At 43.1% G+C, this 26408-nt stretch overlaps 2 protein-coding genes across 2 annotated transcripts; one reads left to right on the top strand and one right to left on the bottom strand.

Moving 5' to 3' along the window:
- Positions 1 to 1383: 1383 nt before the first annotated feature.
- Positions 1384 to 10864, top strand: FASTKD3 (FAST kinase domains 3). The gene is made up of 6 exons (XM_009946023.2): positions 1384 to 2818; positions 6507 to 6592; positions 7167 to 7329; positions 8463 to 8532; positions 9852 to 9966; positions 10746 to 10864. Exons 1-6 carry the CDS (start codon positions 1384 to 1386, stop codon positions 10842 to 10844), a joined length of 1968 nt encoding a protein of 655 aa, XP_009944325.1. The 3' UTR covers positions 10845 to 10864.
- A 3370-nt stretch (positions 10865 to 14234) lies between these two features.
- CFAP90 (cilia and flagella associated protein 90) lies at positions 14235 to 21786 on the bottom strand. Its single transcript, XM_086469529.1, has 3 exons — positions 21613 to 21786; positions 17976 to 18092; positions 14235 to 14414 (listed from the first exon to the last, which is right to left on the bottom strand). Exons 1-3 carry the CDS (start codon positions 21784 to 21786, stop codon positions 14235 to 14237), a joined length of 471 nt encoding a protein of 156 aa, XP_086325655.1.
- Positions 21787 to 26408: the final 4622 nt, after the last annotated feature.

Below are 26408 nucleotides of genomic sequence, written 5' to 3'. Positions count from 1 at the left end.
AAAACAGCAAGAAATTTCTGCAGTAGCTTTACACACTTCTGTGTGGCTTTAAATCGGGTTGCTGGACCGTGCCTTCAAAGCCACGAAGCCATTCCCATGTCCTTTTTCCTACAGTTAGTGACTTGCTCAAGAGTCACTTTCCCTCTACGACCAAGACACATACAAAACCCATAAACACGTCAATGACACCCACACGTGGAACCCCGCACGCCGCAGGTTTCCGCCCAGAAAAACCTGGTTGGACCAACGGACACCCCGCCGGGAAGGCGGGGAGCTGTCCCTGAAGAAGGAGGGTGATTTTAGGGAGCTAAAGCCAGGTCCGCACCAGAGGCCTGAACGCCGCTGCAGCCCCAGACGCCTCCCCGAGAGCCGGGCCGGGCCGGGGCGTGCCGGACCGCGCCCCTCGCCTCCCGCCCGGCCCCAGCTCTCCCTCAGGGCGCGCACCCACCGCCAGCCCGCGGGATCGCCCGCGCTGAAGGACGCGCTCTCGATCCGTACGTGCACAGGCACAAACCCGCCTGCCCGCGCTCCGCGCCTGCCCGGGCACTGCCGCTCCACGCCGGACCTGCGGCGGCAGCGAGGAAGAGGAGGCGGCCGGGGCGGGGCGGGGCGGGACGAGCCGGGCCGCCGGCGGGAAGCTGCGGCTGCCAGAGGCCAAAGGTACCGCCGGGAGAGCGGCGGAAGCTCCCGGCAGCCCCCGCGCTGCCCACCATGGCGGTGGAGGTGAGGGTCCCTGCGCTGCCGCAGCTCGCCCTCGGCACGCCGGGTGCCCCCAGCGGCGGGGGGAGGAAGAGGACGGAGAGGGAGCGCCGCCCCGGCCCGCGGCGGGCAGCAGTAGGCGCTGGGCTGGCAGGGACGCCCCTCGGCCTGCGGCGTCGCCTTCGGGCCCTGCCCGTCGCTCAGCGCAGGGAGGCCGTGGGCCTGTGAGGCGGGGCGGGGCGGAGGGGCACTGCCGGTGCTGCCAGGCTCGGGTCAGAGCCATCGCCTCCCGGCTGCGAGCGCTCCGTGGCCACGGGTCGCGGCGGTGAGCCCCTCTGCTGCCCGGTTGGCGAGGGTAAAGAGAGGCGCGCCGCGTACCGGTCCTGCTTGGGGAAACGTGGCGTCGTCGTCGTTGTCGCCCCCCCCCGCCCCGCCGTGCCCTTGCGGAGGCTCGGGGCAAAGAGGCGTTGTGGCGGCCTGTCAGGCGGGTCTCGCCTCTCCCGGCAGTTTCTTTTTGCTTTGCCTTGCCCTGGTGGTCGTGGGAGAGGGATCGGCCCGGCCGTGCACAGCCGCTGGAAGGGTTTTTTTGCTGCATGTTAATGACACTGGCGCTGTTCTCCAAACTATATATTTATATGTGTTTTTCTTCCTCCAGGTATCTTTTGAGGATCTGCTTAATCCAATATGGCATTGATTAGTCAAAAAAGTTTCCAGTTTTATTCATCCAGCATACCAGCAAGCAGGTCCGTTTTGATGACCCTAAGCAAAAGGTTGAGCTTTATCAGTGGGCAGCAAAAGCCCCAAACTTGTAGCTACGTAGCCATGAGGGTGCTATGTTTCAGAGATAAATCTCAGTATATATTTTGTAGAAAAAACCATGTACAACTGCGGATACAGTCTCTTTCTGTTAATGAAACTGTGCATCTTTGTGGAGATACTGGGAGCACTACTAAACCTAACAACATGTGGATGGAAGAACAACTATTTTTCAAGAAGTTGCACCGCCTTTGTACATCAAAAGAGATTTTTGACTTTCTTGGCTCTTTGGAAGTCATGTCTGACACTATGGCATCAGGAGCCCTGCAGAGGATTTCTGAAATTGAAGTGGATGACAGTGGTCTGAAAAACCCTGAAGGAGTGTTAGAGAATGAAGTTTTCAGGGCATTATGCTTCCAGTTTGAATTTGAATCCTCAAAACTGTCAAACACTGGGCTCCTGAATGCATTGCAAGCCTTGATAAAGCTACGTGTAGATCCCCAGAGCACACTGATGGCAAGATTGCTTTCAGAGGGTGAGGAACGGCTTGGTAAAGGACAGTTGACTGTTAAAAATCTGTGTGCTCTTGGGGAGAGTTTGCTTGAGTTGGAAGGCCCAAGTTGTGCAACACTGGAACGAATTGTGAGCCACATGCAGGAAGAAGACATTGAGAAGTGGAGCCCTAGGGAAATGGTGATGGTTTATCAGATGCTGCAGGGGACTGTCAGGGAAGGGCAACAATACCAAGACTTGCTAAACAGAATGAACAGTGTCACTTTAACCATGGTTTCCCAGCTAAGCCCGAAGTTCACAAGCATAGTACTGAATTCACTGGTTGTTCTTCATCAGACTCGGGCGGTTCACTTAGTCACAGCACTGTGTAAGCATTCTGTGAAGCATGTTCCATATTTCACAGGTGATGAACTGGTAAATGTACTGGAAGCCTTCCTATACTTTGGACATCGTGAACAAATTTTTACAGAGGCACTGGAAGCGCATGTTCCCCGGTCCGTCATTACCATGCATCCTCAGACAGTCAGCAAAGTCATGCAGTATTGCTGCCAAAAGAGGATCCTTTCTAAGCCCATTTTTGATGCAGTGGCAGAAGGTTTCATTTCTGATGCTGACAGATTTACCACTGACCAGATTGCTGGGTATATTATACCATTTGGGACTCTTAACTATGTGCCTCCAAGTGCTTCTTCCTTGTTTAGGAAGCTTGAAGCCATACTGCATGCTCGCCTTAGTCACTTTCAACCTCACACCTTGCTGAACCTGCTGCACTCCTGTGTCCTTATTCAACGTTATCCAATAAATTTTCTGCCGAAAGTATTTAGCCCCTATTTTCTGCAACAGCTTCAAGGTAAGGAGCAGTTTCTCTTGCAACAGTCCACATTTCTTTCTATTATGTGGTGTGTCTCTTGTCAAGCACCCGTTTCTTACCACTTTCATCTGTCAAGAGAACGACGTGATTAAGGTGACTGGAGAACAGTGATGAGAAGGCCAAAGGCTGTTGCTTCCTTGTCACAGTTGCAGTTGTCTTTTGGTTTATATCATTTAGAGGAGTTTGAAAATTGCACTTAGAATCATAAACAGAGATTTGAATTCCCTTAATCCTTCTGTTTTCCTAGAAAATACTGACCTTCTGTTTTTCCCCATGTTTGTCTCATATAGGTTTTAGAAGCTAAGTTAGTAGTGTGTTACTTTTAACTCTGGCTGTTTAAACTTCTGTGCCTATGGAGTGGCTGATGTGAACACTCACAATGAAGTGAGGCTGTGTTCCTATGAGTCTGGTAACACCAGGAAGGCTGGGGAGACCAGTTACTATGGAGCTGACAAGGCTGAGAACAACTGTGGCCGATTTTTTAACAGCAGTGATACTTGGAGTGGTGCATGAGTGATGTAAAATACAGTTTAGTGATTCTGGGTTCACTTTTCTCAAAATTGTTGCCTTGTAACGACTGACACATGAGGGATGTGGTGTAAAGGTGGAACACTGGCTAGGGAGTCCTGAGACTTGACTTTTTTTCTGGGTGCAGCCCCCCATTTGCTTTGCGGCTTTGGGCAAGTCACTTCACTTCTCTGTATCTTTTTCTCCCCCCGCCCTCCCCCAATTGTTTGCTTTGCTTACTTGGATCCCATACTCCTTAGGGTCGGGACTGCCTCGTAGGTGTTTTACTCAGGGGCTAGCCCAGCGGAGGATGCGTTTCAAAAAACCACAGAAACACTAGCAGTACTGACTGTGAAGCTAAAATAATGACCTTCTGCTTGTGCACTGCTAGTTAGATTTAAGTTTTTGCTGCCTGGCTTTTTTAAGGTTAAGTCCTCTGTGACTTTGCATAATCCTTATTTCTGGATATTTTCCTAAGCATCTAAACCATTCTCTTCCCGAGGCTCTGAGGGCAAGGTATATGATCACAGTTGTCAGAAAACCTGTTCATAGCCTTTAAAATTGGGACCAAATTATAATATGCAAGAAAAGGTACAATAACTGTTCCACAGCTTCCGTGTAATTGTGGTAATAGCAAGCTCACCTATTTCTACAGAAATAATTCATTGTTGTATTTTAAAAAAATAGTCTAAAAATCCTTATAAACTTTGGTCAAGATTAGTACAAGTTCTAGAGACAAGTGAGGTGAAGTGCAGCATTGGACAAAAGGCATTTGAATTACTGTTATTGGTAAGAACGTGTTGCAATTGTATTTATTCTACACAGAATTTGTAAATCTCGGGCAGTACAAAATGTGTTTTTCAAATACTGTTTTGCCTTACGATTCAAATAAGGACCGTAGGTCCATTGCATGAAGTGATGCTAGCGCTTCATTCCTTACCTTCTGCCAGCCCGTGTCCAGCTTTTCAGGTGGGGGTAAGGTAGAATGGGGTATGGACTTAAGCTATCATCTCTCCTCTTCCGTTCTTTCAGGATAATGATTATTGTGTTATGTTCTTGCTTCCAGCTTGGTTATATTTCTCTTTCGTATTGTATTATGATCAGCTTCTGAAAGCTGAAAAGAGTAAATGGATAAAGCTGAAAAAATTAATTTGCAGTACGTAATTGTTGGCTTAATTAAAATAGAAGCTAGATCTGAACCAGTAAAATGTAACAGCATCATAAATGTGAGCAGTTAAGGATAAGCTAGTATGTTTTTTTTAATTATGTAGGCAAAATGTAAATTGAATTCTAAGCTCACATGTGTTGTAACAAGGCATAAAGATTGGTGCTTTGTCCTGGTTTTTCAATTACTTTTAATCCAGAATCTGATATGGTTATGTGATGCTTCTTTCTGTTGGCATCCAGTGGAGGCTTCCTGTGCCCATCTTTGTTCCGTGCCCTGAGCTCCTTTCCTCTGTACCTCTGAGCAAGCGCCACAGTCCCATCCTTGGCCCTGTGTCTTACCATGCTGAGGAAAACATTATGAAATTTAAAAATCTACCCCATGGTTTATCCATCTCGCTTAGGAGATGCCAGAGTCTGTTCACCTGCTGCTTCTACGACTGTCTTGTCTGCAAGGGCTGCCTTCACCTCGTTGTTTTTTCTCCATGGTCTAGTAAGCTTCTAGAACATCCCCGATGTGATAGCCTGGCCTTGGCTCTAATGAGTGCATAATCCAACGCTTTTGGACACAAACCTGTTAGGAACAACACAGTAGTAAGCTACAGATTTTAAGTATTCTGTGTTAGATAGTAAAGCACATTTAGTGGCCTTACAGGGATATGTAAGCTGTGCCAGAAAGATGAGTGACTTCTCAAGGTCTCAGCTAAGATTGCTCTGTTAATAAAACTCTATATAAGGTCAAGTTTTCAAAATGATTAGAAACTTTGGTAACTCAAGTTTTAGCTGTTCAACATGAAATACCTTAAGGGTTGATTTTTAGGAAGAAGATCCTTATATCCTAAAAAACAGAATGTGTTTTAAGTTCTCAGGCTGATACTTAGAAAATGAGAAACCTCATAGTACCAGTTACTTTGACTATGTTCTTTTAAGTCAATGAAGGTATTTCACTAGAGTGGTCAAAGTTCAGAACAGGAACTTGAGAAGATGCCCTGCATGATCGGCATCTTTTGCTGCATCAGGTTTTTACCATTCTGTAATAATAGTTTGCACTTAACATGAAAGATGCTTCAAGTATACACTTGTCCCGGTGTGGCTGGGACAGAACCCCAGCCCAGCCATGCCAGGCAGGCCGTTAGCGGTTCCAAGTCAGCCAGGGCAGCTGACCTGAGTGAGCTACAGGGGTAGCCCATCCCATCATGGCATGGCCATAATAAAGGGGGAGGTTTGCTGAGGAGGGAGGGCTCCTGTGGGGTTCCTGCTGAGGTTCCTTCTGCTCCTCCTCTGGTGTCTCCCTGCTCCTGAGGACTACTTTTGGGTCAGTTGTTATCACTGTGTATTCATTTGGCTGAGTGTAACTGTATCTGTCTCTGTTGGTGCTGTTTCATTAAATCTGTTTTCACTTCAACCCATGGATCTCTCCTTTTCCTGATTCCCCTTCCTGGATGGTGAGGGGGTAATGGGTGGTAGAGCAACTATTAACAGTTTAGCCCCAGATATGAGCTAAATGTAAACAACACTTGTAGACAAATCTTCAGAAATTATTCAGTGTTATGCACTATTTTCAGATAAATTAAAAAAAACTTCAGTGAAACAATGAGATCCTGGGCTTATAACATGGGGCGAAGGGGTTGTAGGAAGAAGGAAATGGGATATTTCTCTAAGACATCAACTCAAACTTATTCCTCCCTGTAGAGCGTGCTGTAGCTCTCAGATTGTAATTTTTTGTGTGCATGTGAAAGAATATGATAGTCTTAACTAAGGTCTTGCTAGTTGTATTTTTTTATGTTGATATTTCTGTAAATCATTTCCTCGCTTTTCTAACTACATCATTTCACAACTGATCTTTCTGTTCATTCAAACAATGATCACGAATGATAACGATCAAGTACCTCCTCTGTGTGTTGAACTGAATAGCTTTTCCTATCTTCTGCATGATGGTTTGTGTAAAGATGCTGTGTTGAAGGGACACCTGAAAGCCTGAATACTGTTGTTTCAGCTCAGCCACCTGGTTTGGACAGAGTTGCTACCTCCCAGCTAATGCAGCTTTTTCTGACTGTTACCCTGGAGTGCCCATTTTATGAGGTACGGTACACTTGAAACCAGAACTGATGTTAACAAGAGGTGATAAGGTCATTAGGGCACTGTCGATAATTAGTTGAGGACTGTCTTCCCCATAAAAACATTGGAATTGGATAAAACAGCTTTTTTTTTTTTTCATGATGAAAATATGAAGCATTTCAGCCCACTTGGTTGACTTGATTTGTATGTTTGACGGAACTGACTGGCTCTAAGTTAGTGCTTTTTGTATATTTCTGAATACTTTTCCAACTACTATTGCCTCTTTATGTTTGGGTTGTGAAGTCTCGGAGCGCAAAAGAGATCCTGACTGCAGAGGACTGGAAGCAGTTGTGCATTTCTCATGAGCAGTGTGTTCAGTGTGATAGCGTGGAAGCTTGCTGAGGATGTTCTGGTAGTTGTTTGGTGGATTTTTTTTTTTTTTAAAGCTTCCAGCAGGTCATACCTCAGACTGTAAGTTTCTCAATAGACATGGCTTTGAAATGCACAGAATACTTTTTGCTACATTAACATGAGCTCATTAGAAAAATGTTATCTCCCTTTTTCTTTTGTTTTCTGTTGGTTTTCTGTCATTGTATAGGGTCCCAAACTCCTTCCAAAGTATCAAGTAAAGGCCTTTCTTACACCTCAAAGTTCTCTGGATGTTCACCTCCTCAAACGAGTGAAGACTGGATTGCTTCATTTACTGAAAAAAAGAATATATTTTGCGTCAGAGGTATCAACACCATATTTCTATATGGTTGGTAAGTAACTTCTTTAGATTAATGATAAAATGTGTGCTTATGCTGTCAAAACTTTTAGGCTGTTATTTTCCAGAAATAGAAATGATTGATTGTATTCACTTTGTGGGCATTCTAAATTGTGTAATAACAGAAAAAGTAAACTGGAATACAAAGATCTGTAGAAGGTCTGAAATGAGGAAACGTCATGGGAAGTTTAAGTAAAAGTGTTTTCAAAATCAGAAAGAACAGGGAAAGAAAAGAACTGCAATTTTAGTTGGAATTTGCGCAGCCAGTCTGCACTGAAAATAGCTGCTAACTCTTGTATTCTGTATTTTTACTATTGGCTTCTCTTTTACTTATCCTGTAAACAGTTTGTATAATGTAAAGCCGATTGAGGCAATGACACTTGCCTGATCTCTCTGCTTTAGTGGTGAGTCGAGAAGGGGAGAGCTGGACGGTTGTCAGCCCTCTGCCCTGCTCAGCTGGGCTCCTCTCCCCTTAGCAAGAACTATGGGCTACATAGAGTCAGTGGGGGCTTGTGGACTGGAAGGGAGGAGTGAGCAAAACAGTGTGTTTTGTGCACTGGGAAAGGAAACTGAGGGAAGATAATGATGAGGAAAGGTGTGTGCCTAGGATGGGGAGATGATAAATAAGGTGTTGAGGGAAGGACCTCTTGGACCCCACGGACATTGGAGGGATAAAAATAGAAGTCGAGAGAGAGGGTTGATTCCAGAATTATTCTGCATTTTGGCTTCCACGTGGGGTTGAAGTTGGCAGGATTTAGGTCCAAAGCTCTCTTTATGAATTGACATTATCTATAAAACTAGGGAATTGGTGAGAAAAAAAATGAGAGGGAGGAGGCTGTCTCCCCAAAGCTGTCAAAATTCCAGACGCCCTGGCCAGCCCAGCAAAGTGCCATTTAACTACATTATGGTTTTTACTGGGTTTGGAATACTGCTTTGCTGTTAGCACTATGAAAGGCTGAAGTGTTAATCATTGTCACTCATTTGTGTTGAAGCAGTGTGTGCACGTATTTTGCAAGCCTCTGTGATGTTATTTTATAAAACAATGAACTGTAATAGGATGAGAATTACAGAACACAGTTTGTTATGTGAAATGAGTTTTAATGTCACTTCTCTTTTCGTTTATACTAGATATTGAGATTAAATTAGATGAAGAAGGCTTTGTATTGCCTGTTGCCCAATGTGAAGAGGTACACAGACGGTAAGAGAATAAAAGAAACCACTGGTAAAATGTTGGTTAACGTTGACAGAGAGCATCCAGGGTGAAACCCTGGTAAAATTTAAGGTAATTGGAGTTTTGCCATTGACCTCAACAAAGTTCAGGTTTCACATTGAAACCACTGGCAAAAGGACAAAGTTGGCAAAAGTAACAATCTGTACTTTTCCCTCGTTTTGCCTCCTGACTAGACAGTGTCAGACTCTTTATCCAGTGAAGTCAGGATCAAAGTGATACAGTAATAAAGTGATACAGCTTACAGTAATGTATTTTTGATCTTTTGCAATTCATTTTCAAACTAAACCCAAATTAATTCTAATTGAGCGTGTCTACATAGACTTAACAAAGTTTAAGCTGGTTTGAGTTCACAAATTCACTTCTGTAAGGAATCCTGTGTAATGAGGGTATTTGCTACAGATGCTGTTTCTTGGAAAAAATGCATAGGTGTTTAAAAAAATGTGTTAAACAGGGATTATTTTGAGAAACCTTGGGTACAAAGTTAAGCAGCCTGCCTGTGTGGTATTTGCAGCTGCAGTTCTGTGAATAAAAAGTCATTGGAAAGATTATGTTTTCCTCGGCTTAGTCTGTGAGTCTTGTGAAGGTTAATATGGGCTTTTTCAAAAATCTCACACTTAATGCTTAAGAATGGGCTTTGATTTTTTTTTTTTTTTTTAAATTACAGCTTTCATGTGTAAATAAGATCACAATTTACTTAACATACTGAAAATTTAAGCAACTTTTTTACAGTGGATATACAAATTTTGATTTAAGTTGATGTGAGTTTTATCACCAAGGAGAAAAAAGATACAGTTATAATTAAACGATGCTGCCAACCATTTGTACAGGTTTAAGTTAAACTTAACAGCTTGAGCTTAAACTTAACTAACTTGTACTCCAACAGGTTTGACAGGGACACTAATAAGTTGAATAAATTTAGCTGCTGAAATGTTTTCAAGCTGAGATAAGTATTTGGTATGTTTTTAGAAGAATCCAAACAGCTTACCAATAGTAGCATTAAAAATATCAAACTCTTATTAACTTGTATGGTAATTTTTGTTCAGAGCATATAAATAAGCTTTTCAAATCAGTTTCACTAAGCTTCAGGCTTTCCCCCTCCCACTCTTAAACTGAGTGATTTAAATTGTCCTCAGTTAGGTAACTCCCATCCTACAACATCTGATTCTAGGAGGTGTTAGGGAGTAAGAAGGGAGGTACTGTCTCATGCCTCTTAGGAACTGCAGTAGTTGTGGTGATTAAAATAACTGATTTTTTTTTTTGATCCTACACTTGTGTTTGATTTTTAGAATTGCCCTCTGTGTGGATGGTCAAACCAGATTTTGTGTTAACAGCCACAATCTGTTGGGAGAAGAAGCTATTAAACAGAGACATCTTCAGTTACTTGGTTATGAAGTGGTGCAGGTAAAGGCCAAAGACAGTCGTTTGCTTTTGCTCTGGCTAGTGAAAACAAGTGAAAAATGAGTATTTTAAAATCTGTAAAACTGTAGTTGCAATCACTTCCTAAGGCAGATGTAGTCTTGTCCTTTCTGTATTAGGTTCTCTCTGTCTAGCTTCTGCCTTTTTGAGGGTGTTACAGAAATGCCTTTTTCTTCCTTGGATCAGTTAGTGTATTCTGCCTGTGCTTTCTGCCAAATAGTGTCTGCTTGAAAGAGTACTTCTCTGCAGGGATTGAGGTTCAAATGTTGACTTAAAGAAAAATGTTGTCTAAGAGTGCAGTAGAATTGGGATTTTTAATTAAATACCTTTAAAAAGGTCTGAATTTGGAATTTAAAAGAAGGAGTTAAAAAAAAGGAACTGCTTTGTATTTTAAATAATATTTTCACAACAAATCCTTTATTTTGCCCATTGAATTAATAGGGATATTTTTACCTTTAAACATACTTTGGACCAAAACATTTACTTTTAGATTTTTGAGATTTTTCTTTTCCATTTATAATCACTTACCCCATAGGCCTAACTCAGTTATAGTTATCCTTTACAGTTTAAACTAAGTTATCACACTTTGTTTTACAATAGTCTCTATTCAGGGGATTTACAGATCAATAATACGTTTAGGATTAAATGTTTTATTTTAAAACAGACAAATCTTTGATGTGTAATTTTACATCTGCTTAATGAATGTCAATCTTACCCAGTTTATTAAAAGGTATTTCCAGCAATCATTTTTGTTTTGTTTCCAGATCCCATTTTTTGAGATGGAGAGTCTACAAAATTGCAGAAAAATGGCAGAATATCTACACAAAAAAATCTTTCCTCATACATTTGGACTCAGCTGCTGACACTGGAGAATAAAACTAAATCACAGATTGACCTCTGGTGCTACAAAGTGTAAATATTGTGCATGGAAGAGCAATTGTTTTCTAAATAACTCTACCTAAGATAATTTGAACTTCTGAACGTGAGACCTTCCAATATTTGGAACAATTGACATGTAAAGAGTAATAAAGAGCAACATATTTTCTTAAGTTTTGTGTCAGTATTTATTATAAGTTAACAGATGTAAGTGCCAGTCAGTGCTGCGTTGCCTTTGTATTTTCACTGCTTCTAACTCACAAGTGCAACTGGACGATGCGACTGTTCACGGATATCGGCTGGTCTGAATGTACGGAACGTGCCGTGCTACCTACCCGTCGGAGCTCTTCTTGACCATATAAAAAGAGATGGTGCAATTTACTCATAGCCGTTTGTATGATTTCCCCAGTGTTTCATAAAATCTAAAATTTGCAGTAGCTGTACAAGCAGCATTGGCTTATGGGTCATACTTAAGAGGTGTAGGGTGCCGTTCACTACGAGGCAATGCCTTACAGAAAATGAGACAAGTTTTATTAAAATGATTTGCTTTACTTTGTAAAAGAGCAGCTGCCACAGGGTAGTGGACCCGCACAGCTGTCTTGGTGGGGGCCCCCCGATGTCCTGGATATGTTATACTCTTTGTAGTTTTGTCTTTGGTAGTTCTAGCTAAACTGTCTTAAGTGGGGTTGTGTGTGTGCTCCAGCGTTCCTTCTGTTTACAGCCTGCCATTCAAGCCCAAACTGAAACTCACTACGCTCAGAACTATGTCCTATGCAGTCCTTTTTTATGTATGAGTATAAATTCTGGCAGAAGAGTGGAACCGAGAGCTGGAACCAGTAACCCATTTCAGCCAGAACAAGTGTGCCCTAATGTAGGGCAACATGTTGCTTTACAGATGGATGAAGGGAAAGTAACACAGCCTGAGTTCCGATCACATAATGTGTACGTGATGAACTGCCATGTAAAACACATTTTCAGGTTATCTTGTGCATCCTGTCCTGTGTGGCATTATTATTTGTGAGTAGCAAAGCAGGATTCCCAGCATCACCTGGTTTGATTTTTCACTGTTATGATTTGATACAAAAAAGGTGAAACTTTCACATCCTTGAAGTTCCATATATTTCACCAGTAGGTACAGAACGTGGCCATTTTTTCCTTCCGAGGCTACTGTTAATAATTTGTGAGTGTTTGTCAATTGTCCCAACAATCCCTGGAGATTTTTGGATGAAAAATCCAGATCCAAAATATGATTTACATTGTGCATTCTGTTCATGTTAACTTGTTGCATGTATAAAACCCTTACTCACGGTAGTATGTCAGCACTGACAGGTGAGGGAGCACCAAGAGGTAAGGAGATACTTTCCAAGAGTGTAATAGGAAGCTTACAGCACATGGGTAACCTAACTGTTGTCTTCCTAGTAAGAGAGAAGTCGAATGAGAACGACTGAAATGTCTTTGCAGATATTTATGAGGAACTTCTCCCTAATACAAAAGAAATCGTCAAGGTATTCTTTCGACACGGAGCACTGAAGGGAGAAGTCAACCACTTGGAACTGAATGAGAAACAAGTAGTAGGAGGAATGTCCTGCGAAAAGTGTTCAAAAGTGAGGGGGGATGAGAAGGGACTGAAAGAGAAGGGGGCTGACATAAGCAAAGTAAGGAGATAGAAAAGGTCATATTGGTGTTCTGATGACTTGGGACTTTCCCCACGGTGAAGTGAGCTGGTGATACCTATTTCTCACACAGACCAGAAGGTGGTGGTGTTCTCAAACAAATTGATTTCCAGTAGTTTTTCAACACAGATGGTTTGTAAATACAGCAAGACTACTTAAAAGAAGTAATTTGTACTGACTGTCCCAAACTAAAAATAACCTGCCTAGAACATGGCCATATTCCATCTCACTCTTCACCGGTATACATTGGATACTGCTTTTTGAAAAAGCATTCTGGTGTTGTTAGAAGACATTTCCTTCTCACTTTGTTCTTACTGTGAGTCCTTTCATTTAATGCTGCTGGATTTGTTTAACGAAGTATTTATTTTTGAAAAGGAAGGTGGCAGTTACTGCCCTCTTGTCCCTAGCTCACTGAATATAGAGGAACTTGCAGGTCATGAATAACTAAAGTAACCTCTCAGAATGGGCTGCTCTGGGGGCTCTGCTCCTCACATCATGCCAAAAGAGTGCTATGGATTGGCTAATTTACTACTTGTCCAGGCCCCGCATTAAGAAGTTCTTTATTTTTATTATGACTCACTGTGTTCATCAATGAGACAGGTTTCCTATGTGTAAGTACCTGGCGGAACTCTGCCGTCAGGCAAAGCTGTGGACTTCCAGTCCTTGTTCTGGTATGAGCAGTCTGGCTGCTGTTTCTGAACAATACTGCCTCGGCTTTAAACAACAGCAGGATCAATGGCTCTTGAGAACCAAACTGATGCATACCCTGCAGGACGTATTCCTTCTCCTGAAATTACCTTAAATCTACAGGATTCAGTGAGAATACAAGGCACTAAATGTTTAAGCCAGTTTAGACAGGTACTCTAAACATCCTTTTCAAATGACTACTGCTCAAATCTGTATGTTTTTTCCATCCCTTCTACCAAAGTATTTAGTGCTTGTTCTACTAGTACAACTTCTTCTTTTTTTTTTTTCTTCTTTCTCAGTATTGGATACAGAACTGAAGATGATTTTTCTTGTGACACTTGAACAGATCAGTCCCTCAGACACCATTCATACAGTGAAAGTCAGCAAAATGGATGTGTGAAATCAGCTAAGCCCCGATTTTGTCTATCTAAATGCTAAATACTCAGAAGTTCCCTTTAACTTGACTTCCACTTGAAGGCTACTGAAACTGCTAAGCACTTCTGGAAGGCAGATCATTTCTTTACTTGCCCGTTTATGGGTAAGTGCATCCATTTTGTAAAATCTGGGTTGAATCCCTGCTTCAGCTTTTGTGCAGATAAAAATGATGCCTCGCAATTCTGTAGCAACACTGTGAGGATTAAGAAGTCTGTGACCACTGATACCTTGAGGAGCAAGCTTGCTTAAATGTTAAGTCTGTGAATAGTTCTGTAGAAGCACTGCCTAAAATTGCAGAGACACAGCTGTTGACCCAACAGGTCTCACTTCCAGTGTTGCTGCGTAAAATGTTCAGCTCTTGCTGATGCTGCTCTTCATGAGATTTTTATGAGACTGTAAGGAGAAGACATGCATTTGAATGAGCATGAGGAAAAGTACAGCTGCTATTTCATCCTATTTTTAATCTAAATCATTCTCATTAACTAAAATGTAGAGGAGAAGGCAAAAGCACCATATTGCTTTTCAATGCAAGGTGGGGTTTTTTCCACATAAATGTTGCTGGCAATGACAGATACAAGAGATTTAGCATGGATCCAGGCTTGGAGAAGGTTTTTCCAATAAGCAGGCAATGCCATTTTTCCTGTAGAATTCTGCCTGCACTTGATTAATCCTTGCATGATCTCTGATCGGCTGCTCTATGGGCTTATTTATGCGTCTCCCATACTCTGAAGATGACAAAACAGCGACAGGTCTTGCCATTTCCTGTGAAAATACAAAAGTCTCCTTGTAAGAAAACCACGGAGTGAATACTTGGCAGTTATCTACTGTTAAATGTGCTGTGACCAGAGGCAAAATAACAGACAGAACTGTACAGCATCTGCTATATGGATGTATATTTATTTAGCAGTGATCTGCACTCTTACTGTTCCACCCCTGACCTAGTTTTTTATGTATATTAATAAACCACGAATGTATCACTAGATGACAAGATGGTAAGATATGGAGCTGTGCCATGAGTTACTGTGGACTGATAATTTTTTACACACTCACACACACTCACACACACACAGAGGCGATTACTGGCAAACTAAATGCTATATTACTGGAAAAAGGCATGAATTTTATTTTCATTCTTATTTTTCTTGTGCATCGATTTGCATGGTTCATTTGAAAAATAGGACAGATTTAATTTGTGTACCTTGTTACAGGAACACCCACCCTGCTTGCACAACTCAATGAAAGCACATGAAAAAAATCAAAGCCTAAAGAAAAACCCTGAGCAACCACTAGGCCATGCAAGCTTCCCCTGAAGGAGACAAAGCAAATAGTACTGTATTTTTGCACAAGGTTTTACTAAAAATGCTTGTAGCTGTAAGATTACAGAAATAACTGCTCTGCAATGATGGGAAGTGGATTTGGTGAAAAATAACCTAACCAAAAAAAAAGTATTTTAAGCTTATTCTTAGTAAACTGCAGTTTAAGTGACTGTGCAATCACTATCTGCAATCTGCAGTTCCGTCCTGTGCTGCAGCAACAGGGAGCTCTGGAGTCAGAAGGGAAGGACAGGATTTGTTTGTTTTTCTTTCCCTAGCCAAAGGTCTCAGGTTTATTGAGCTGCTTGTACATTTGCACACTGGCTAACACAGTAAGCCTTGGTCCCTGATGTGTTTACCTAGTCTTATGATATGAATAATATCTAAAAGGAGAATCAAAATACAGCCGCCACACAACAGTTTAAGTGCAAAACCAATTCCTTCTTTGCTACAACAGATGCAAGTCTGAGCCATATCAGCACATGAGCCCCTGTATTTCCTACAGAGATGCAGGTGGGAGCACAGCTCTGAGGGGTCTCATAGCAGAGCAGTCAGCTGGGAGATGTTTCCAGACACACGGACAGAACTACACCCGAGATTCTTGGGAAGATGCTGTAAACCCTTTTTACAAACAAACAAACGAAACCAACAGAAAAGCCCATTCCAAAACCATTCATCCTCCGACTCTGCCCTGACCCTTCCTGCCTACCTTGCTCCACCCCATTAAAAGCTCTTCTGTATACCAACTTTTAACCCCACTGGGACAAAAATCCAGTCAAGAAGAGTGGCAGGCGAAAAATAAGACCGTTTCTTCCCCTGCCCTCATTGTGGATAAATGTTGAAAAAGAAGAAATGACAGAATCTTTGTACCATCAAGAAAGACTTTGCTAGTGATACAGGGTTTTCAGCGCTAATGACAGACAGCCATCTGTAATTCCAATAGTTTATGTTGCCTTTAAATAAGTAAGATTCTTTTTTCAGCATCTTGGTAGCACAGCGCTGACTGTGCACAGTGGCATTTCATCTTTGCAGGTTCGGCATTCAGCAGATTTCAGCTTTTCCCACAGTTGGCTGGGAAGTGTCCCGATACACGCCCTCGCAGCATGTAATTCTAGCGCCGTTAACGCTGGAAATCAGCAATGGCAAACACTCCGCTGCAGTCACTGTGCTACGTGCAGCTAAACCGAGGGTCTGTGACTGTACTCTTGGATTCCCTGGGTGCACCAGGCCTCTCTGCAGGAAATGAGGGGCTTACTTGCAATGGTTTGGGTTTTTCCACTTCAAGGAAAGCAGTGTCCTGTGCTGGATTCAGCCTGTCTGCTCTCAGTGTTGTACTAGAAGATGTCGATTCTGGCCTTTTTATTTATTATGATGTTTTGTAATATAGTTGTCATTATATAAAGTCTGTGAGGGCCACTCAGGTAACTAAAAAGCAGGAGTTGAGTACGTGACCTGCACTTAGCTATGGGTAAGTCCCGTGTTGGGTGTCATCACGTGCAGGAGGATCATGTTGTAACATTTAACAGCTGTGGGTTTGATGTGTCTCCATGCTAATTAAAGGGCGGGCTTAAGGGACACCTGTTCAGGCAGAGCTGGTGTGAGTTCTGGCCCATACATGTTTGCTTTAGGAAGCAAACTGGCAGGAAAGTGAGTTTTCTTGATATAAGAGCTCAGTAAGAAACCTTAACTCCGCATTGATAAACTGTTTCTACATGAATTTTGCAGCTGGAGGTTGGGCTTGGTATTGGGGGAGGGGGGTTGGCTTTCTTTCATTTAAATAAAAAGGCTCATTTTTGATTGGAGTAGTCATTTACATGGCTTTTGGCCTCACGCAGATTTGCAGCTGAGTCACCCGGCATGAGCAGGTGATGGTAATGGGCACTCCTGGGATTCCTTTGGGAGCACCTAATACTCCCTGCACTGTCTGACAGAGTCGAAGGGCATTATGGCTACGCATTTGCACTGAAATGTCTGGCATATATAGCTGCTAGTGAGATGAATCACAACATTTTTATTACACAGCTATTACAGTTTTTTTAACTTTTGTCTCTCTCTTCCTACTTGCAGCTCTATCATACGTAATCACCAATACAGGCAGCCTTCCTAGCCCACCCATCTCCTGACATCCCATGAACCCATCAGGATTTTGAGGCCATTAACCCACAGAGGTTGCACTTCATTTGGTCTTTGACAGCTTCTGCCTCTGTGTGTGTGTATATAAACATATATATACACACACTTGTATATATATGTGTATTATTCAGATACTGCATGCAAAAATACAAATATATATATTATAGTATTTCTGTATTCAAGGCAGCTGTTTAAAAACATGGCTGCATACTTCCTTTGCTATCAGGCTGCATATCAAACCCGGGCTCTGCTGGCCTTGCATGCTTTGCCCAGCCTTTTCCAGGCATGTCTCCAGTCTTCTGACTGACCCCTCCTTTGCACTAGCTCCCTATGAATTTCCTTCCTGCAGGGCAATCTGGTGTGAGTTTGCATAACAAACTCATTGGCTTCAGAGACTTGGGCTCTCTCAGCAAATGCTGTCATAGGGAGGGTGAATGCTGGAGGACAGTGCTTGAGTCGCGGCCCCTGAATCCAGTCCTCTCAGGGAGGAGAGTTTTCAAGCATCACAGAAATACCTGCAGGATCACCTGAACTGCAACTCTGGAGAGGCACAGATGGTTCAGAAGTCACTGTCAGTGACCCTGAAGCTCTGTAACAGCAGGTTTGCTTTGCTATGTGTATCCCTTTCCCCATGCTTTAACTTGCTTATGGCTCGTCATCTGGAAATCTACAGGCTGCCAAATAGCAGGAGCTAACTCAGGTGTCTTCACTGGCTAATGCTTTCTCCTAAACCTCTGGTCTGAGGACAACGATGTCCTCCTCCTGATTCCTTTGCTACCACCTAGGCTGCATTATAAAGGATAAAGCAATGCCTACGGTCTCCAGCCATGTCAAAAAGTACAAAATACTTTTAATTACGAATTTGTCAAAGGTTTACCTCCTCATTAATATTAAGACCACGACTCTTTGCGTGTTCTCTGTCACATCGGTGAAGATTTTTGTTGTAACCCTCTGGTCTTTTAAAAATGGCATCATAAGTGGAAACATCACCTGTCTTGAGAAAAGGGGAAAAAGTGGCTAATTCACAGTATTGCTTAACAGGTTACAGAATTGCTTAAACAGGTTACAGAATATATGTGGTCAAATCAATACTTAAACAGTGCACATGTAGCATTAGATGATGACAGCTGTGATATACTGAGTTACCATTAGCAAGTTTGCGTCACTCCTTTGGAATAGTCTGCAACAAAAGTACCTAATAACATGTGAGATCTTTTCCCAAGTCTGTTCAGCTCTGAAATTTCCCATGTGGCAATTTACCTCATTTTCTTCCCTGTAATCTGTTGTAACTTTTGGAAATTTAACTGCTTTATTTGTTTTAATTTTCTGAACTTTATATTCTCCTTCTTAAGTTCATATATTTGTCAAATGGTCTAGCACTGTAATGTAAAAGGAAAGCAGGCAGTTTCAAAATTCATTTGGAATGAAAAAGACAAAGGTATTCTGCAGTGGAATCACCATTTAATTTCTGATTAAAGCAGAACTGAGAAGAATTCAGAAACATGCCACAATGGTAATCCTGCGATCCAGTAGTATGCATATATCTGTCACGTATGAAATTACAGCATACCCCAAGCCAGAATGTTACTGTGTTTAGGGTACCTGTGACACAGTTGCATCCAAACAAGCAACATTAAAGATCTCATCTTCTAACGGATGCATTTGTGAAATCCAATCAAGAAGTTCTCATCAATGGAATCAAAGTAATTTCAAAACGAGAGAAGTTTTCACGGAAAGAAAAGCAAAATCCCCTGTGGAAATATGCTGTCGGTTGTTAATGAACTTCATTAGAAGGCCCACATTCTGGTGAATGTGTCAACCGATCACTGCTTTTGGGCATGGCTGAAAAATTGTGCATTTTGCTGGGCTTCCTTTAACCTGTAATTTCACAGTGTGCTCAATTCAACCTTTGAAGAACTCCTGTATTTTGAGTCTTACAATTTACAATGCTATCCTCCAAAACCAGTCAAGTCAGGGCAGGTCAAGAAGGCTATAATGGTTCCAGTAAAAGGAAATCATAGTTTAGAGCACTAGTGAGGCACTGCTGTAATCTCCATTACTTGGTTCTGCCAAGGGCGAGGTGGTTTGATATTTAACCTGTCCATCACTTTACTTCTCAGAAACGACCAAGCCTCAGAGAATTTCAGGCATGTTTAAGAGCATTCGGCATCTGATTTATCACCTCTATTATTATATTATTTCTGTGCTTCCTTGCTACTCCTTTTCTCCCCATGCTACCAGTTTCATTCAGAATTTTAGCGGGCATCTAATTTGTGCTCACCACCGGGAATGTTATTTGCTCCTGTTTTCATTCGCGTTGTTACCTGTGTCAGAGCAGATAACTCATTCTTTCTGAAACTTGCAGATAAGTAGCCAGGCTGTTAAAACTAGCTGTGTCCCAGATGATCTAAGATCCTCCGTCAGTTGTGTAGAGGCAACACTTCTGTGCCCACTATACCGGTAACTTTTTGCTGTTGTTTATCTTTGTTGTTAAATGTTGCCTTCATTGGCCTAGGTGGTGGTAGTGGTGAGCTGTTTCTTAAATCCATCAGAGCAAGTGAATCATGTAGAGCAGACACTAAATTTGCACTCAGGGTGGGCATCCTCTGTGTACTGCTACTAAAGCTAAGCACTTCGCAAACATTCATTAATATTCCAGACACACATAAAATAGGTAATAGCTTTCTCCATGTCACAGAAGAGGAAGCACAATGCAAACTGGCTACAGTAACTTATGTAAAGCAATCGAGGGAGCAACTGTCAGCCAAGGGATTAAAAGGCATGAATTTCTGGCTTTTGGCCACATACTGAGCACATCTTCCTCTATTTGTCTCCACTTCAGTATCTGAGACAAAGTTGGTTTAGGTATTTAAGCTGCAAAAAGGAATGAAATCCTTTTTCCTGTATAAATTAAAAAAAGTCAAATAATGTAATTCCTTAATTGAGTAGAAGAATGGGCTGAATCTCCTTCCTCCCCTGTGGCCAAGGCCTGTGCTGTGAAGAAAACCATTAAACAGCTGTTATCACTTCTTGTTTCCATGCCACTGGAGCAGCATTTTCCACAAACCAGGTCATTGGGAGTGTGAAGGCAGACTATATTGTAAGCAAAAGCTCTACCATACAGTTGCAAATTCAGCGCAGCCTGGATAGACTGCAAGCTCCACCAGCCCCAATGCCCCATGCCAGCCCTCTGACCTGCCCTAGCCTTGCTCTTGTTGTGCTCTCCCTAGTGTGTTTTGGTAAGCATGGCACCAACTGTGCCCGCTCACCTTCGGCTCAGAGCGCCTTCCCAAGGTAACGCTGAAATCAACACCAAAGTCTCTGAAATGACAAATCTACCTGTCTTTTAGCAGTGCCACCCGGTCAATGCAGGAAATTTGCTGCTCCTTTAATGCCCAGCGCTGTTCTGTGGCCTGCACCCTGCCCACATCCCAGGACCACACAACCTGCAAACTCCCACAAGCTGCCCATCGTCACTGGCCGGTGCTCTGCACATTTGGCAGCCTGTCACTTGGGTGGGGAGAGGATTCACAGGGTGTATTTATTGTTATAAATAAATATATGTTTCCATAATATTGCTGTATTACATTGATATAAATAGACATTTCAGAACTTTTCAATGTTATTTTTTTTGAGGAAAAAGCTATGAAGTTCAGTGTCTTATATGCCTCTTCAGAGAGCGAAAGATTTGTATAGGAAGTATAGCCTAGCTGAGGCTGAAGGTGAAAGATTGTTTTCATTTCTGAGTTTAAATATGACGACAGAGAGAATGAGGAAAAAGGGTGACACAATGCAGCAGAGAGTGAGGAGTGAGGCTCCCTGCTAGTCTACTTGAGTTACCACAAGTTAAGTCAGTGTAACTTTCAGAAGAATTCAGCTATCAAGGCATATATTGACGTTATTGTTTGGAATAGCTCTATTGATTTTCTTTACTAAAGCTGAGCACAGGGAAAATTTGTGCAATGCACATCGAAAACCTTTTCCCTCGACTGAAAATGGAGCAGTTTCTTATTAAAGGGTTCCCAGGAGTGTGCATGACCAGAAAACACACAGGTGCCGCATCCAACCCCAGTGACAGATGATGCCTTTCCTAGTGTTCCCCTAAAGACGTCTCACGTTTCGGTGATCCCACGTGGCCCGTTGGTCCTTACTCCTTGGCAAACCATGTCTCTGCCCTCCCTTGCCGTCCAGTGAAAGACGTTACCCTCATTTGCCATCCACAACTAGCAAACACCCGTTACACTTTGCAAAGGCCTCTGAAGACAGAACCTGCTATTCAGGTGTCAGATGGCCTAGTTTGCAGCTAACGCACGGCATTTTTGCCCGCCTTTGAAATATCGACAGGATTTTTTTAGGCACCCGCCTAACCAGGTCGCTCATGATGAGGGCCAAGCCCTTGCACAGGGACGGAGCACAAACTCCTTACGCTGCGGAGAAACCCAAGGGGAAGGCTTGTCCCTCCGGCCCCGCCGGGCCCTGAGGGGCTCCCCGGCTCGCTCCCTTCCCTCCTTCACCTTGGCCTGCCGGTGGAAATAGCTGAGCTCCGGAGGCCCTTCCCGTCTGGCCGGGATGCGGCTGAAGGCGGAGAGGGCGCAGAGGGGAGTCCGCCGCCTCCTTCCCGCCGCACTGCCGAGAGGCTCCTCTGCCCCTCCCGACCCTCCTGCGGCCTCCGGGGCCGGGGCGGCCATGCTGCCGGGCCGCCGCCGTTACCCGGCAACGCTCTGCCGCCGCCCGCAGGTCGCCCGGCGGCGGAGGGAGGGCCCGGGCGGCGCGGCCGAGGCGGGCGGGGTCCGTAGCGCCGCGAAACGGGCTGCCGATGCGGGGAGGGCCGGGCCGAGCCCCTCCCGGGAGCGACCCGCAGCCTGAGGTAGCCTGACGGGAGCCGGCCCCCCGGGCGCGGCTGGGCTGCGGTGGTCGCGGCCCCGGGCGTTTCCGCAGCGTGGGGTTAAACCTGGCGGTGTGGGTTCCCGGACACCCCGACGTGAGGTTTTGGGCCCGGTTTTGAGCAGCCGCCGCAATGCGGACTCAGCGAGCAGCCTGCCCCGCGGCCCGGGCCCCCGCACCGCCTCCCTCAGGCCACCTCCCTGATCCCTGGTGTCCTGGGGAGCAAGGGGAAGAAGGTTAGAGCACAGCCTGACCGAAAGGGACTGAGTTTTTGCCGTGGCAGTTTGCACCAATTCAGAAACGCCCTTTTAACTGGCGAAGTTGACTAAAAACACACCGTAGCATGGAGTTTCCACCAGAATGTGGATCCCAAGTCTTGAGGGACTTGGGGTCTCTTTGGCCAGCGCCTACTCACCCGCTCGGGCACAGGTTTTAATGGAATGTTTAGCCATTTCAGGCGATGCAGTTAGAAATCCCTCATGCACAAACGCCCGTGTTGAGGGCACTGAAAGTAAGTGTCTCCCGGGTACAAATCTCTAACAACGCATTGACTCTAAAACTGCTCTGCCCTAGTAGCACCTGGCTCCTATTTTCAATATTCACCCCACAGTTACCCTGCTTTAATACATACACCTAACCACAGCCATGCTGCTGCTTACTCCGCCGCTTGAGGATCTGTGACTAGCTTGGTTTGTTTTACCTTTCTTTTCTGCAACCACAGTTGCAGAACTAATGTGCCGTAGTCATCGCATTACTATTGTTATTGCTACTAGTATCTTTTGGCAAGTGCTTTCACAACAGCACTCTTCCAGGCATCTTGAATTTTACTGAACACCCAAGATTTATTTAGAAAAACACAACATTCAGAGTACCAGAAATCTTCACAACCGATTGTTCTGGACACGTTAGACCCAGGCTTACTGATTTAAAAGTCCCATCCCTACTATACAACTGCCACTCTCCCAATGCACGGAATAACATAGCCTCTTGCTTCTTTGCAAGTGCAGTGTGGAGGCATTTATACTCTGCAGAATTGGGTGGGTGGTTTTTTTTTTTAAATAATTTGTGACAATTTCCATCTGCTTGTCTAATAACGTCCCTCTACCAATTAGGATCCTCTTCTTTCTGTAGCATGGGCCCAATTAGCGCAGTGTAAGCGAGCAGTGGAATTGAAAATCCAACAGCTGCCTTACAATAGCTTCCTACGCAGAGACACGTTTGCCCCTGTGCAAGTGCTTTTTTGTAGTTTAGTCCAAGCACCAAGAGATAGGAAGCCCATTTATAAAAAGCAGCTCAGGCGAATCTGCAGCTATAAATAGAGCCGCAAGTAACTGTTTGCCAGAAATACAAACTAAGCTAGGCAAGAGCTCTGAAGTCAGATCTGAAAGGTTCCTCTACAGTTTTCTTTCTACTAGTCACATGTAGTTCATTTTGATTAGCATTTAAGATGGCATTAAATTGAATTACACTAGCTGCATGCCATACAGGTTGTTAAAAATATTGCTGCATGCTTGTTATAGATCTGTCATAACCCCCCCCATTCGAAATAATTAAACCCGATGCTTTTCAGTTCATTTTTCATTCCCAGTGAAGGCATAAATCGTTTTGGAATGATTTGAATCTTACAAAAGCTTTGTCTTCCTGGTCAACTTTTGCAGACTCCCCAGAAGCAGGCTATGAATGCCCAGGGATTTTTGTTCCAGTTACAACCAGACTTAGATCATATGCTACTAATATGCTACTGTTAAGTGTGTGTTCCTGTATAGAGTAGCACAGGAGGTCAGTCTGTTTCCTTAGTAACTTAAAAACGAACATGTAAACAATTGTGAGAGGGCGATGGAGCAACTTTAATCTACATGGTCAGAATTATGCATTCAAAACCAGCTGAGCTCAGAGACTGAAGTGTTAAAAGTTGCTTTGGATTCAGTGTCTTCAGGAGGAGAAGTTCAATTGCCTGCATTTTTAGGGAGTAGTAATAACGCCCTCAGGTTCCACTGCTAAGGTTCCCGAATTTTGAATACTGTTGATATGTAATTTTATAGCCATAAAGGTGTCTCAAAGGCAGTGTCACTGTTCTGAAATGTCAAATTTGCTTATGGAATAACTTTGCAAGAAAGTTCGGAATTTGTGAAGCGAATGGTAATGGGGGCAGTGGGGGGGGGGGGCACACACGCGACAGAGATGCCAGCGACAGGGGGATGAAGATGGGATGAATATAAGAGAATAGATGACATGTAACTGGACAGGTCATTGATGTGCAGAAAAACTGCAGTAGCTGTTTTTTTACGACAAGCTGATGTACCTGTTTCAAACTCATGTCACTTAGAGCCGAGATGGCTAGCCTGCTGCCAAATTAAGGCTTAGCAATTCATCTCTTGTCCTTGCTGTTTGACCTGAACATGTATCAGATCGCTGTGCGTTCCTGACCCTCAGCTGAGCCATGAAGGAGACACAGTCTTTGCCACAAATGCTCTGTCCCACAGCCCTTGAAAAAGAGGCTGAAACAAAAATGCCTCAAAACCAACCTCTGTCCCCTTTGCAGTACCATGGCTTTGGTCCAAGCCAGTTGTTTCACACAAGTCCTTGTTTCTTCTAGACCCTAATTAGTGACGGACTGCCCATCTCATGTTCCCAGACCACCATGAATCACTCTTACACTGACCTTTCGGCTGCTGCCTCACGGTGTGACTGACATCTGCCCTGTACTTTTGGAAGTCACGCTCTTCGTGGTTCACTAGCGACCTATGAACTACAGCACCACCACAGAAGTTGTAGAGCTTGATGAGCCTTACTGTGATGTAGGATATATGTAATGTCAAATACTGATTTGTATGGTTATCATAAAGCTTTTCTAGGTACACAATGATACGTGAGTAGTGTTATGTCCCGTTATTGAGGCAGATGAAATTGCTGCAGGAGAGGAAGAAAGAGGATACAAGAACTCCAGGTCAATCTGGACAGGGGAAAAATAAAACAGTATAAACAGTGTATATAAAATGCATTGGAAGACAAAAAAGTATTTATTGGATACAAATAGCTTCTCGGCACTAGAAAGATAATAATAATACTCAGCAACTGAAGGCTAGAGAGAGGATGGTATGACCTTTCTCTGTCTGGACATCATACTGCATGTATACTCGTCTTTTGCCAGCTTTCTTGTTCTTTAGCAGGATTTGGCTGCAAGAATCCGAATGCAACTACAAAATGAGAGAACACCAGTGAAACATGAGTGCTCCGAACAAGGGCATTTTCAACATGCTTTTGGAGGGCACGTACATATCTTTATATTTCATTGGACCAGTCAGCTCACGGCCATTCAAATGTTTTAACATTTCACGGCTTACAGAAATATAATATTGTTTAACTTTTATAAAAATCATAGAAACAAGGCTATTGAGTTAGGTACAAGGTTTGCTACGGTGTGCAAGTATACAAATGAAAAGCAAAATCCTGAATGTACAGGTTATACCTGAAAGCTGCACATAGACATGACAGAACAATACAATCAACTTTACATAAAGGGTTTTCATCCACAGTAAGAAATGATTGCTTTGACCTACGATAATACCAAAATGATTTTAAGGGCCCAGAGTACATTCAAAGTCTAAGAGATTAATAATTTTTTAAATTGTTCTCAGGATAAATTAATAGCAAGTGGAGAGGAGGGATTCAGGAGAAGTCTTAAGCATAGCTGAGTGATAGCTTGTTTTAGGCAGTGACTGGGACATTGTTTCTGCTACCATGTGAGCTATTCTGCTTCTGCTTACTATTTGGAAAGTCTTTCACTTCACTGGAAAATATTTATCTTAACTTATTAATTAAAAGGAAGAAATAATAAAGACAACAAAATATTTTTAATGAGATTTTATTAGACTGAGCACCTACCTTGAGAGTTACTGACCTAAAGTCTCCAACTCTGGGTGAGACATCAGATGTGTGATATTGGACGTAACTGAAATGACTTGCATCTTGCTTTTAGACTAACTTAAAGGGATTAAAATTCAGATTGTCTGTTTTACTGCAAAAGTAGGCATTTTGAAATCTACTTCCAATCCAAGTTGCTAGTGGGCAGACGGCTGCTGTGAGTAAACGGTGCCACACTCAGTAAGACTGTGGCCTGATGCCATCTATTTGTGACCCACAATTTTGAGAACTCCTTCTGAAAGGACACCAGCGCAAGACAAACCTAACTATAGGTTTCATGAATGAGAAATCTGAATACTTTTTACATTTCATTAACATGTCAGAGCTAATAGTGCAAAAGTTGACTTTGTATTCATATGGTGTAAGTCAGAAAAAAATCTTGTAATTATATGCTATTTTGTAAATAGGATGATTTTATTAATTTTGGTCTTGTTAGGCTGTTATGACTAAAAGAATACGTTAATTTCAAGTACTGATTATAGCAAAGGAAAATTAATCTTTA

The sequence above is a fragment of the Leptosomus discolor genome, chromosome 8 (genome assembly GCF_034619465.1).
Source record: "Leptosomus discolor isolate bLepDis1 chromosome 8, bLepDis1.hap2, whole genome shotgun sequence".
In the NCBI taxonomy this organism is placed as follows: Eukaryota; Metazoa; Chordata; class Aves; order Leptosomiformes; family Leptosomidae; genus Leptosomus; species Leptosomus discolor.
The sequence above is the reverse complement of the archived record's forward strand: the minus strand, read 5'-3'. Positions and strand labels throughout refer to the sequence as shown.